This window comes from Clarias gariepinus, chromosome 11 (genome assembly GCF_024256425.1).
Source record: "Clarias gariepinus isolate MV-2021 ecotype Netherlands chromosome 11, CGAR_prim_01v2, whole genome shotgun sequence".
Classification (NCBI taxonomy): Eukaryota; Metazoa; Chordata; class Actinopteri; order Siluriformes; family Clariidae; genus Clarias; species Clarias gariepinus.
The window spans coordinates 325,512-338,142 of NC_071110.1; the positions used below are offsets into that span (position 1 = coordinate 325,512).

Sequence of the window (12,631 nt, forward strand, 5' to 3'; positions counted from 1 at the left end):
TTGGAAAGCTTTTTACTGCGCTGACGTTTATCTATACAGTGTGTGTGTGTGTGTGTGTGTGTGTGTGTGTGTGCAGACAGGAATGACCTAACTTATAGTCTTTGTTCTCACACTCCATGGACTCCAGTGAGTCCCGTCTCTCCCTCTTCCTCTCTCCCTGACTTCCTCCTGTCTCTCCTCCCAGACTCAGACTCAGACTCCTCCTGTTCCCGCCTGTTTTTCAGTCTGGTCTCCGCGGTCCTGCTGAGACTCGAGCGTCCCTGTGCTCGTGTGTTTTTTTTCTCAAGACAAAGTGATTTAATGCATTAGACAGGAAGAGCAGGAGAGGAGCAGCACCTGTCCGGATCACGGTGTGTGTGGGGGGGGGTCTGTATAAGTGTGTGTGTGTGTTTGTTTATAAGTGTGTGTGTATAAGTCTGTGTGTGTGTGTGAGAGAGAGAGAGAGAGAGAGAGAGTGTATAAGTGTGCGTATAAGTCTGTGTGTGTGAGAGAGAGTGTGTGTGTGTGTGTATAAGTCTGTGTGTGTGAGAGAGAGTGTGTGTGTGTGTGTATAAGTCTGTGTGTGTGTGAGAGAGAGAAAGAGCGAGAGAGAGTGTATAAGTGTGTGTATAAGGCTGTGTGTGAGAGAGAGAGAGAGAGAAAGAGAAAGTGTGTGTGTGTGTGTGTATGTGTATATAAGTGTGTGTATAAGTCTGTGTGTGTGTATATATGTGTGTGTATAAGTGTGTGTGTGTGTGTGTGTGTATAAGTTTGTGTATAAGTCTGTGTGTCTGTGTGTGTGTGTATAAGTGTGTGTATAAGTCTGTGTGTGTGTGAAGTGATAACGTTATGTAACGGCACATTAACACACAGATTAATTACACTAACTGGTTCCATTACACACATTATTACTGGGTGCATTTTGCATTACGGCCAAAACATGATATCGGTGCTAAAAAGTGTCTCCTTGGGGTAAAAAAAGTGAATATTCAGATAGGATCATATAACTACATTTTTCATGATGCTTTTGATCTCCTGATCCATACTCCTTTTTGTATATTTGTATCAGATATAAAGAAACACATTTGTTTAAATACTGTAAGATTTCACGCCCTTGTTTGTAATGTCCATAGCAGGGTTTTTTCATTTAAAAAAAATCAATAATCTTAACTGTCATTCAGATAAAACTTTAAGAGTTTTTAGAGTATTTAGATTTCACATTAAAAGGCTCAAACCTGAAAAAGTGTATTATTTTAAAAGCTAAATTGTTAAGATATTGCAAGAGGAATTTGACATGGTTACAGACACTACAGATCATTTTCGGAGAAAATTGCTTTGCAAGGATTGCTTTAATTTAAGCACCAGTTTTACGAGTCATGTGGTTCCAGAAGCTCACACCAACTTTAATGTCAATAATCATAAAGAAATGTGAATAATTTGCATTTTTAATTATTATGTTTAAAGTGAGACAAATGGCCATTTTTGAGGAAATATAAAATCATCTCTTTAAAATTGCTGAAGTTAGTAACTTGAAATTTTTAGGAAAGCGAGATCAGTCACTTCTATGTTGCATGTTTCTTTGGCACACATTTATGTATAATAGCGTCTGGCCGACAGAACAACTTGTCGCTACCGTCGGAGTGCAACTGGTACAGCCAGTTCTTCCTAGCACCAGGTTGTGGACCCAGGGCAAATCACCCGGGTCCATGTAAAAACAATGAATGATCCCGAAACCAACAAATGAAGCACCCTTTCCGAGCAACAAAAACTCGTTTTCTTTTGGTCGCGGCAATGGATCTCACCAAAGATTCTAGCCTATGACAGGGCATTCAAATGCTAACAAAACCAACAACATCAAGTAGACCCAAACATCATTCACCCCATTTTCACCAAAATCGGCCACAATCATATCAACATACAACGTTCAAACACTTAGGAATCCTGGCAAACTACACCAGCTAATCCACGGTTGTATCGAACAAGGAATCGAAATCGTCGCCATACAAGAACATCAGTGGCAAACAAATTAACAAGTCGACATCCATCTTGAAATACTCGACGAGAGAAACATCTGGCGCTTCGACTTTTGTTCTGACTCCAGAAGGTCAGGACGGAGTCGGAATCTTAATGAACAGTAGATTGTCAAAGAGTCTCATATCAACAGAGAAGATCTCAGAGCGAATAATGGTGGCGCATTTTTCAGGCAATCCAGTTACAACATTGATTATAGCCTACGCACCAACTGAGGACAAAAGCGACTTTGAGTCAAGTTCTACGAAGATCTTTAAAAGTGTACCAAAGACATCCCTATTCACAACGTCCTCATCATTCTAGGGGATTTCAATGCTCATATTGGCAAAGACAACCACTTGACCAACCCCTTGACCAACCCCAAAACGATCGGGCCTCACGTCTTCCACAAAGAAAGCAACGAGAACGGTAAGAGGCTAGTCGACTTTTGTGAAATGGCCAACATGAGACCAGTGCAAGCAAGATTTCCGCAGCCTATGTCAAGAATTTGGACCTGGCAACATCCAAGCAACAGGGACAAAGATGACGGAAATAGGGCTCAGCTTAATCACATCCTTATCAATGGAAAGTGGATCATGTCGGTAGAAAATACAAGAGCCTACAATACGGTCAAGTGTGGGTCAGACCACAGAATTGTCAGCGCCCGAATCAAGTTCAAGTTACGAGTAGAGCGACAAAACAAATGTACCAGGACGAAATTTGACTGGGCGAGGCTCAAAGCGAGTGAACAACTTCAGGCTCAGTTCAACGTAGCCGTAAGGACTCGCTTCGATGCTCTCCAAGAAGAATGCGGAGACAGTGGCTTGCAAGCGAAATATGACAGCTTCGAGAGGTCAGTTGAAGAAACAGCTAACGAGCTGCTCGGCAAGCTCAAGAAACCAAAAACAAAGCACTGGGTTTCCAAGTCAACAATACATTTACATTTAGGCATTTGGCAGACGCTCTTATCCAGAGCGACTTACAAAAAGTGCTTTAATGTTTACATCATTGGATACATACTTACACTGGGTTAACTAGGTCAATAACTAAGTGCCATTAGTCCAACACAACTGGGAAGAGTTTTTTTTTTTTTTGGGGGGGGGGGGGGGGGGGATAATTCAAGTACTGGAGAAACAGATGCGTCTTGAGTCGTCGTTTAAAGATAGTCAAAGTCTCAGCTGTACGGACATCTAGAGAAAGTTAATTCCACCACCTAGGTGCCAGAACAGAAAAGGGCCTGGATGAATGCCGCCCTCGATCCCTGAGAGATGGTGGAATAAGTGATTTGGTTGTTGTCCAGGGATATCACAAGGTCTTGACATGGAGATGAGTCACAAGGGATAAACAACAGTTCGGTTTTACTGAGATTGAGCTTCAGCTGATGAGCAGCCATCCAGGATGAGATGTCTGCCAGATATGCTAAGATCCGGGTGGAAACCTGAGTGTCAGAGGGAGGAAAGGAGAGAACAAGTTGGGTGTCGTCTGCATAACAGTGGTATGAGAATCCATGCGATGATATGACCTTACCAAGAGACCGGGTATAGAGGGAGAACAGAAGAGGACCAAGTACTGAAACCTGCGGGACACCAGTAGAGAGTCTACATGGGGCAGATGTAGATCCCCTCATGTTACCTCATATGACCTATCTTCGAGGTATGAAGCAAACCATTGCCACGCTGTTCCACAAATTCCAAGGCTTGTAAGAATAGATAATAGAATCTTGTGGTTCACCGTGTCAAATGCAGCTGACAGGTCCAGGAGGATGAGGACAGATGATAATTTAGCAGATCTAGCAGCATGGAGCTTCTCAGTGACTGACAGAAGGGCAGTCTCTGTAGAATGCGCCACTTTAAATCCAGATTGGTTGGTCATTAAGGTTGTTCTGTGAGAGATAAAGAGACATTTGGTTATAAACAGTTCTTTCAAGAATTTTGAAATAAAAGAGAGAAGTGATACCGGGCGATAACTGTTAACTTCTGATGGGTCCAGACAGGGTTTCTTGAGGATGGGAATAACCCTTGCCTTCTTAAAAGCAGCAGGAACATGACCAGATGATATGGAATGGTTGATGATGGTTGTGGTGAAGGGAAGGAGGTCTTGTGAGATGGCCTGGAGCATTGTGGAAGGGATTGGGTCTAATGAACAGGTGGTGGGGTTAGATGACGAGATGATCTGCTGAACCTCATCAGATGACAGGTTGAAGAATTCTGCTAAGGGAGGGAAGGGAAGGTCCTGAGGTTCTGCCGTAGGAGTTTGGTTGGGAGCGAAGGACTGGCGGATTGCTGCAATCTTCCCATCGTAGAATGTGGCAAAATCGTCAGCAGTCAGAGAGGAAGGGGCAGGAGGAGTCGGTGGGTTAAGTAGTGAGGAGAAAATGTTGTGGAGTTTGCCAGGATCATGTGCAGAGGCTTCCAGCTTTTCTCTGAAGAAGGTGGTTTTGGCAGAAGTCACATCATATGAGAATTTGGAGAGAAGAGTCTGGTAAGAGATGAGATCTGCATCAAGTTGCGATTTCTTCCATCTTCTCTCTGCAGTTCTTAATTCTCTCCTTTTGTTGCGCAGTACATCAGATAGCCAAGGAGCAGGACAAGATGTCTTTCTTGGTTTAGATGACAGCGGGCAAAGGAGATCTATGGATGAGGAAAGAGAGGAGAGGAAAGTTTCAGTCGCAATCTCTAGTGGTAGAGAGGAGAAGGAGTCTGGGTCTGGGAGGGATGATAGGGTGCAGGAAGACACAGAGGAAGGGGAGACAGAGTGAAGGTTTCTGCGGGTAAAAGAGACAATAGACCTTCTCGCGCAGAGAAATCAAGCAAAGAAAACCTTTAAAAGCAGTCATGTCAAACGCTTGGACAGAGTCTCAAACACAGAAATCTACCAGAGGATCGGAATAGACCCTCTGGACCTCCAGATACAACGGAGGCAGCTCAGATACATCAGTCTGTGCAAACAGGAGCATGAGCTGATTAACAAGTACATTCTCTATCAATCGATCGAAAGACACGGGCGTAAAAAGGGTGGTAGGCCAAAACTTCTCTACCCGCAGTACAGTCGACGAAATGAGAACAATAGCAAGAGACAGAACGGAATGGTGCAAGCGTGTTGATGCCTGCAAACCCATAGTATTGGCAGAAGTCAAACTTCCTGGGCAGCTGCCCAATATCACCCAAACCTAATTACTTGGCTTTATAATTACATTATCATGATTAACTGTAAATAAACTTTATTAACACGTTTTCACAAAAAATTTTAGTTATAAATAACAAGTGATACAAATGTCTCACTCACTCACTCACTCACTCACCTACCTTCTATACCGCTTAATCCTGCATTCAGGTCCCAGGAGGCCTAGGGCACAAGGCGGGGTACATCCTGGACAGGGTGCCAATCCATCACAGGGCACACACACACACACACACACACACACACTATGGGCAATTTGGGAACACCAATTAGCCTAACCTGCATACAGATTATTTGGACTGTGGAAGGAAACCGGAGTTACAAATGTCTGATTTATTTTATTTTTTAAACACAAAATTATTTAGCATTACATCGTTAGGATAAATAATGTAATTAATAAATATTGTGTGTTCCATTTAAACCATCATACTTTATCTAATTACAATTACACTAAATGTTGACCTTAGCAGAGCATAATATTATATTTAAATATGTTCATCACTATAATCATATTTTTGCATATAAAACAATCAAAACATTTATAAAAGACGTGTAAATGAAGTAAAATATAAAATAAATAGACATTAAATCTCACTTCATTTTAATTTATGATTCCTCTGGGCACCAACTGCTTTAAAAACCAAACCGAAAGTGTCTCCTTTTTCTTCTTGCTACCGTCCTTGACAACATTCTCGTCTTCACTAAATCTTGAACAAAATGCAAGAAAAACTCTCAAGAAAATGTAAATTTACTTCGCTTGGCTTTACACAGACATAAACATGTTTTGAGCGGCTCGCGGGCGTAAGCGCGACTTATCTGCGTTCGGTTCGGTCCGGTTCGGTTCTATCGCTTGTATCCCGAAAATGCTTCGTACATATTTTTAAATTTATTACAAAGTTTCTGTTTTTAAGGCTAAAATTCTTAAAGTGGGGCGTTCGTATGCTGAGGTCCCGCTGTGTTTACATATTAATTCAAAAATCTAATTCAAATTTTATTTGTCACACAAAGTTATACACAGTATAATATTCACACAGCAGGGAAATGTTTTAACATCCTTTAATAGGGATGGTCACATGACAGAAGCACATTTAGCTTTCTACACACACACACACTTTCCTGCAGTAAATAAACAGGTCATTTTGTCCCAGGAGAGTTATTTTGTAAAAGCCCTGGCATAGTGTGTGTGTGTGCATGTACGTCTGTGTGCGTCTATGGGTAAGTGTGTGTGTGTGTGTGTGTGTGTGTGTGTGTATGTGTGTGAACTTTGTTCAGCCAGTTACTAAAAAAACACTCATTTCTCAATATGCACTTTTTTAAAGGAGTTAAACACTTTACATGAGCCATGTGACCCCCTCATGCAAATTCACACACATTTACATTTCAGCATTTGGTTGATGCCCCATCCAGAGCAACTTACTTTTAAATCCCATTATACATCTGAGCAGTTGAGGGTTAAAGGCCTCACTCAAGGGCCCAAAAGGGACAACTTAGTGTTCAGGGGATTTGAATCTGGAACCTTCTGAACCGTAGTCCACTGAGCCTTAACCACTCAGCGACCCCTGACCACACACACACACACACACACACACATACACACACACGCCCTCCTAGAATATGAGTCTTTATTTCTATCTGTTTTTGTTCAACATTGTGCAACCAGATGAGTGTGTGTGTGTGTGTGTGTGTGTGTGTGTGTTTGGGGGTTAGGGCACTGTGTGTAAATGTTTCACTAAAACTCCAGCACTTTGTGTGTTTAAAGGTGCAGCCGTGTTCCAGACAGCTGGCGTCTCGTCTGCTCCTCTGACGGTCATGAAGGCTTCAGGATCTGAAAATGTTACGGATTTAAACGAGCTTCCTGTGGAGGCGAAGCTGATCAAACCGTATCTGCTGGAGCTGAGACGCAGGGCTGAGAAGGAGCCCGTGGTTAAACCACATCCACATTTATCTGATCTCTTCCTGATCAGATTCCTGAGAGCCAGAGACTTTGATGTGGAGTTGGCACTGAAGGTCAGAACATCTCTATATTCATGTCATTTGTCGTTTAGAAACTCTCACGTAACAATGATTACAACTCCATCATGTGATTCTGTCATGCGGAGACATCTTGGTGATGAAATCTGAGACTCTGAGGAATTGATATTAGAACTAACATACAGCTGATATTTAAATTTTTTTTATCTACAGCAGGTAAGATTAACAGCTGGTTTATCAGCACCAGTGGGTTTTGGGTTCAATTTAACAAAAACATTAAACAGTAACACCACAAGCTTCAAGACTACACAGGACCGCCTGCATCGTCAGTGTGGCAGTGAAGTTCGACATTAAATGTAGAAAAGTGTCTTTATTATTCATCAGTCATGTGAAATCAGACTTGCTCTGAACGGTGTGGCGTGTATGAAACCCTCCTACAGTTGGAAATGTACTCGCTGTTAAACCATGTGTCCGTGCAGTCAAGCAGCAAAGTCCAGGGTGTGTTTGTTCACATGCTTATATACCATTTACATTTAGGCATTTGGCAGACTCTCTTATCCAGAGCGACTTACATTTTTTTTTATCTCATTACACATCTGAGCAGTTGAGGGTTAAGGGCCGCGCTCAAGGGCCCAACAGTGGCAACTTGGTGGTTGTGGGGTTTGAACCTGGGATCTTGTGAACCGTAGTCCAATGCCTTAACCACTGAGCTACCCCTGACCCCCATGCATTACTGGAGGATTTCAGTAGGGGGAGCACTGGAGAATTCAGCCAGACAGTCTGAGGATGTACTGGAAGTAAACTGAAATGGTAACAGTCTAGAAGCTGAGTGTCTGAGTGATGATAAGAGCACAGCAGTAAGTAGGGATGGAATCACCAGGCACGACCCGATACGGTATTATCACTATTATACTCAGCTACTGATCCGATTCGTATAGCAATTCTATAAGTATCATTTTATAAATATCCAATTCTATAGCGCTCATGGACACGTAAAGAACCTGCGCATGTCTGGGTGTTTATGGCAGTTTTAGATAAAAGATTAAAGCTCTCTGGAGACCAGGCTTTATTATGTTTACCCTAACCCTAACCCTAACCCTAGTGGAGTGTCAGGAGGCTGGTGACACACCCAGGGCTCCATTAGAGGGGGTATGCAGGGGGAATGCCCCCCCCCCCCAATCCTGTTGAAAAACTGTCCCGTCTGTAAACTTCTGAACAACAGAACAGCTTCTGAAATATTTCAAAAAGAAGAGAACTGAAGGTACGATACACACACACACACACACACACACAAATCCTCTCAGTGATAATACGAGAGTTTTTAAAATGATCGACACCTTTAATTATTGTAAAAGACGAGTTCTTTGCCCAGGTTGTATTTTTTCACTAGACTTTGTGGCTTCACCTACATGCCTGAGTACAAAAGGTCAAAAATAGATTTTTAACTGCCATAATAGTAATTTAATGATTTGTGTGTGTGTGTGTGTGTGTGTGTGTGTGTGTGTGTGTGTGTGAGAGAGAGAGAGAGAAAGAGAGAGCGTGATAGACTCGTCATACAAAACTACAATAGTATTAAGTAAATAATTTCATTACTAATGTTTCTACAGATTTTTATTCCACTCTTATAATCCTCCACAGATGAAAATTTGGAAAAGATTTTTTAACTGCATGTTGTTTTGTTCTGATGGCTCCATGTTGATTTAATTAAGCTTATCTTTTGTTAATAAAACTGTTCTTAAGAATTTGATATATTTCACAATCATTTTGTCAGGCCCTAGAGTGCCACCCCCCCCACCCCCCGCAGGCGTTATTATAATTATATCTATATTATAATAATTATATTCCTGTTGGAGCTTTAACGTGCATCGACACTGAGGTACATAGTGATGATTTACAGAGTGGAACGTGACGGGGAAGAACTCGCCCTGAACGTGGCCTCAGAACCTTCTGTAATGCTCTTAAATGCTTACGATTTATATATTACACATTAATGATGGTTTTCCTCCACAGTTATTGATTAATTATCATAAATGGAGACAAGAGTGTCCTGAAATAAGCGCTAATCTGCGACCGTCGTCCATCATCGGCCTGCTGAGGAACAACTACCACGCGGTTCTCAGGTCCAGAGACGCTGCCGGGAGCAGAGTGTTACTCTACAGGATCGGTCAGAATATTATTATTATTATTATTGATTTTATTCATTCTGAGAATATTTTATCCAGATTAAACACTGAGATCTTACAGGAGGTGAAGGTGAGATTATTTCAGCATAAATACATGGAGAAGAGCTTCAGGTTCATGTTTATTCCCTCGGTCTGTTCTCAGGTCAGTGGAATCCTAAAGAGTTTTCCGCCTGTGAAGTTTTCCGTGTGAGTCTCATCACATCCGAGCTGATTGTTCAGGAGACCGAGACTCAGAGAAACGGACTCAAGGCCATTTTTGATCTTCAGGGTTGGTGTTTCTGGCATGCTCTCCAAATCACCCCATCACTGGCGAAAAAGATCTCCTGCATCCTCACGGTAGAGCCGCAGTGAGGTCTCTCTACCTCGCTCCTCCTTATTAAACTAATGAAATCCTCAGAACAGTCAATAACATCCTCCTTCTGTTCATGTCAACCACTGTTCTGAGTGATTTATGAGTTAATGAGGAGGAGTTGGTTAATACTGTACGACACTACACATTGTGGTGCATTATATCATTATTTGAATATAATTATTTTATATTTACACATATGCATAATCATGTTTCCCTCGTCAGGACTCGTTTCCCTTGAAGGTGCGCGGGATCCACTTCATAAACGAGCCGCGGTTCTTCCGTCCCGTCTTCACTATGATCAGACCGCTTCTGCCGGACAAAATTAAACAGAGGGTCAGAAAACTCACCTTTCACCTTTCACCTTTCACTCACTCTTTACTGTTCACATTTCACCTTACACACTGTTTTTACACTTCACCCTTAACACCTCGTTTTCTCATCATACAAAATTACAATACAGATTTTTATTCCACTCTTATAATCCTCCACAGATGAAAACCCTGGAAAAGATCAAATGTTAGTTTGGACAATTGCATTTTTAACTGCATTTTGTTTTGTTCTGGTGGCTCCGAGTTGATTTAATTAAAATTTACTTAAATAAAACTTTTACACTGTACTGTATGTAACCGCAGGAAACTCCCTGAGCCGGTAAAGATCACCTGAACATTCACACCAAGACCTTCAACAAGCCAGGAATAAATGTAGAAATATGCGCCAATCAGTGTTGGGGGGGCGTGACTCTTTAAAGTAACTAATCACATTACAAAATGACTGTCTTTATAAAGTCATCAGTTACATTACAGCGTTACTTTCTGATAAAAGTAACTAGTTCAGTACTTTTCCACTGCAGAAAATGAAACTCCTTTGTGATTCCTCATGCATGTTGTTTTAGTCACGACCTTTATAATTATTCTACCATCATCACTCAGTCAAGTTCTGCCGACGTTCGCTAACGTTTCCGCATCTCGTTCCTCACGGACCTCGCAGAACTTTACTCAAGGTCAAGCGGTCCCTCGCGGCGGCTCGCGGTGGCTAACATCGCTTCTCACTGCAATCAAACCACATAGGTGAGATAGGGGTATAACAGCCGGAATAACGTGGGGGGGCGGGTTATGGGAGGCGGGGCTTGTAGGAAGACTTTCACACACATACACACACACACACAAAATAATGGATTGGGAATCACTGCTTTCAACCTCACAGATGACATAAATTGTCTGAATAACGGTTGATTTTTGAAAAAATAACTAAATAACTGAGTAGTTAAATGACGGACCTGACGCGTTAGATCACTCGTTACATCATAAAAAGTCATCTAAGTCCTCTAACACTGTGGCGTACATACGCTAGGTCTTGACCTTCTTAGCTTCCGTTAGCGCCGCGCCTCGTTCCTTGCTCTGTGTGTGTGTGTGTGTGTGTTACACTTCATGGTGTTTTGTTGTTGTCACTAAATGGGAATGAGATGTTAGAAACTTCCTTTACACATTACACGTGATCAACACGTGAGTGCAAGTAACAACCAAATCGTTTCTGAGTCACACGCAGGTCAGGAAGCGTTTGTTTGGTTTGGCCCAGTGTGATGAGGGGCGGGGCCGTACACACACCTTCTCATTTACAAGCACCAGTGTTTAGGACATTGACACAGTCACGTATTAGTTATAACACTGGGGGATAGAAGGAGCGGACAGCGCTGTCCTCCGAGTGGGTTACGCCCCCAACGGTGCGCTAACGAGCAGTTTAAACAGATGCGGCTGACTGGCGTCACGTGGTCCGGAGGAAACACGTGAGAGTCTTCGGCCCTCCCGATTGACTGCCTCGATGGGGGACGGAACAGCGACGGGTGGGAAGTGGATACGACTACATTAGAGCCAAAAATAAAACTAATAATAATAATAATAAAAAACGAATGAGTAACGTGTGTGTACAGTAATGTAAACATGTGTGTGTGTGTGTAGGTGCACTTCCACAGCAGTTCGTACATGACGAGCCTAGCCCAGTTCTTCCCTCAGTCCGTCCTGCCCCCGGAGCTGGGCGGCTCGGGTCCGAGTGTAGACGAGCTGTGTGAGGAGTGGACGCGGCACATCCTGCAGGCTGAAGGGTATCTACAGAGTCTGTGTGTGGATTCGGGAGGCAGCTCCGCTCACGGCTCATGACGTCATCACGCTGACGTTCTCCTCCTTTATTACACCAGTGAGAAGATGTTACATCATGGTGTCTGTTATTCAGTTCGTTTATAATAACGAGTCTTTTAGGGTTTTGCTGAAACGCTCAATTTAACTTTATATTTAATATTAAATGTTTGATTCTAATTTCATGGAAATGCATGTTTTGTTTTTAGGTCTTACAGACTTTTTAACTTTTTAATTTGTGTGTGTGTGTGAGAGAGGATGAACTTTGCTTTTATATTTAGAGGATAAACACTCTGCAGTCTAATCCATTGATTCATCCCTGCAGTGTGTGTGTTGTATTCTCAGTGCGGTTAAATTTAATTAATTTATGTTTATGGGAAAGTAATAAATGAAGGACAATAAATATAATAAATTCTCATGCTGTATTCACTTATGTGTCATTTTATGTTATTTTAATAAAAAAAATAAAGAACAAACTTTGTCAGTCAGCCTTATCTCTTTGGTTGTTGTTCCTAGTCTGATGTTTTTGTCCAGACAGTGTGGACCCTAACCCTAACCCCAGACAGATGCTCTAAATCTTATCAAGTCTGAATATTTAAAGACTTGAGTGTTCAGGTTTCAGGTTAATTTTTCTTTTAAAAATAAAGATAATGCAAAAGCCAAGCGATTTACCTGCACCCCAGTGACCATGCCCGTGCCATCAGTCACAGTGTTTTCTTATTTTTAAGTACACATAGTTTTTCATAAATTAATTAAAAACCGTGTTATTCTTCATGTGTATGTAAAAGTTTCTCCTGCATTTTTATGCCTTACAGTGGAACCTCGGA

General features: G+C 42.0%; 1 protein-coding gene across 1 annotated transcript; it reads left to right on the top strand.

Annotated features, from left to right (window-relative positions):
• Nucleotides 1-208: 208 nt before the first annotated feature.
• Nucleotides 209-12,256, top strand: ttpa (tocopherol (alpha) transfer protein). The gene is made up of 6 exons (XM_053506850.1): nt 209-350; nt 6,929-7,176; nt 9,151-9,304; nt 9,466-9,659; nt 9,898-10,008; nt 11,631-12,256. Exons 2-6 carry the CDS (start codon nt 6,979-6,981, stop codon nt 11,826-11,828), a joined length of 855 nt encoding a protein of 284 aa, XP_053362825.1. The 5' UTR covers nt 209-350; nt 6,929-6,978; the 3' UTR covers nt 11,829-12,256.
• Nucleotides 12,257-12,631: the final 375 nt, after the last annotated feature.

Excerpts from the sequence above, each read along its gene's own strand:
- ttpa (XM_053506850.1), top strand. The coding sequence starts at position 6,979 with ATGAAGGCTTCAGGATCTGAAAATGTTACGGATTTAAACGAGCTTCCT. Across the intron at positions 7,177-9,150 it reads ATGTGGAGTTGGCACTGAAG|TTATTGATTAATTATCATAA; the intron begins GTCAGAACATCT and ends TTTCCTCCACAG. Across the intron at positions 9,305-9,465 it reads AGTGTTACTCTACAGGATCG|GTCAGTGGAATCCTAAAGAG; the intron begins GTCAGAATATTA and ends GTCTGTTCTCAG.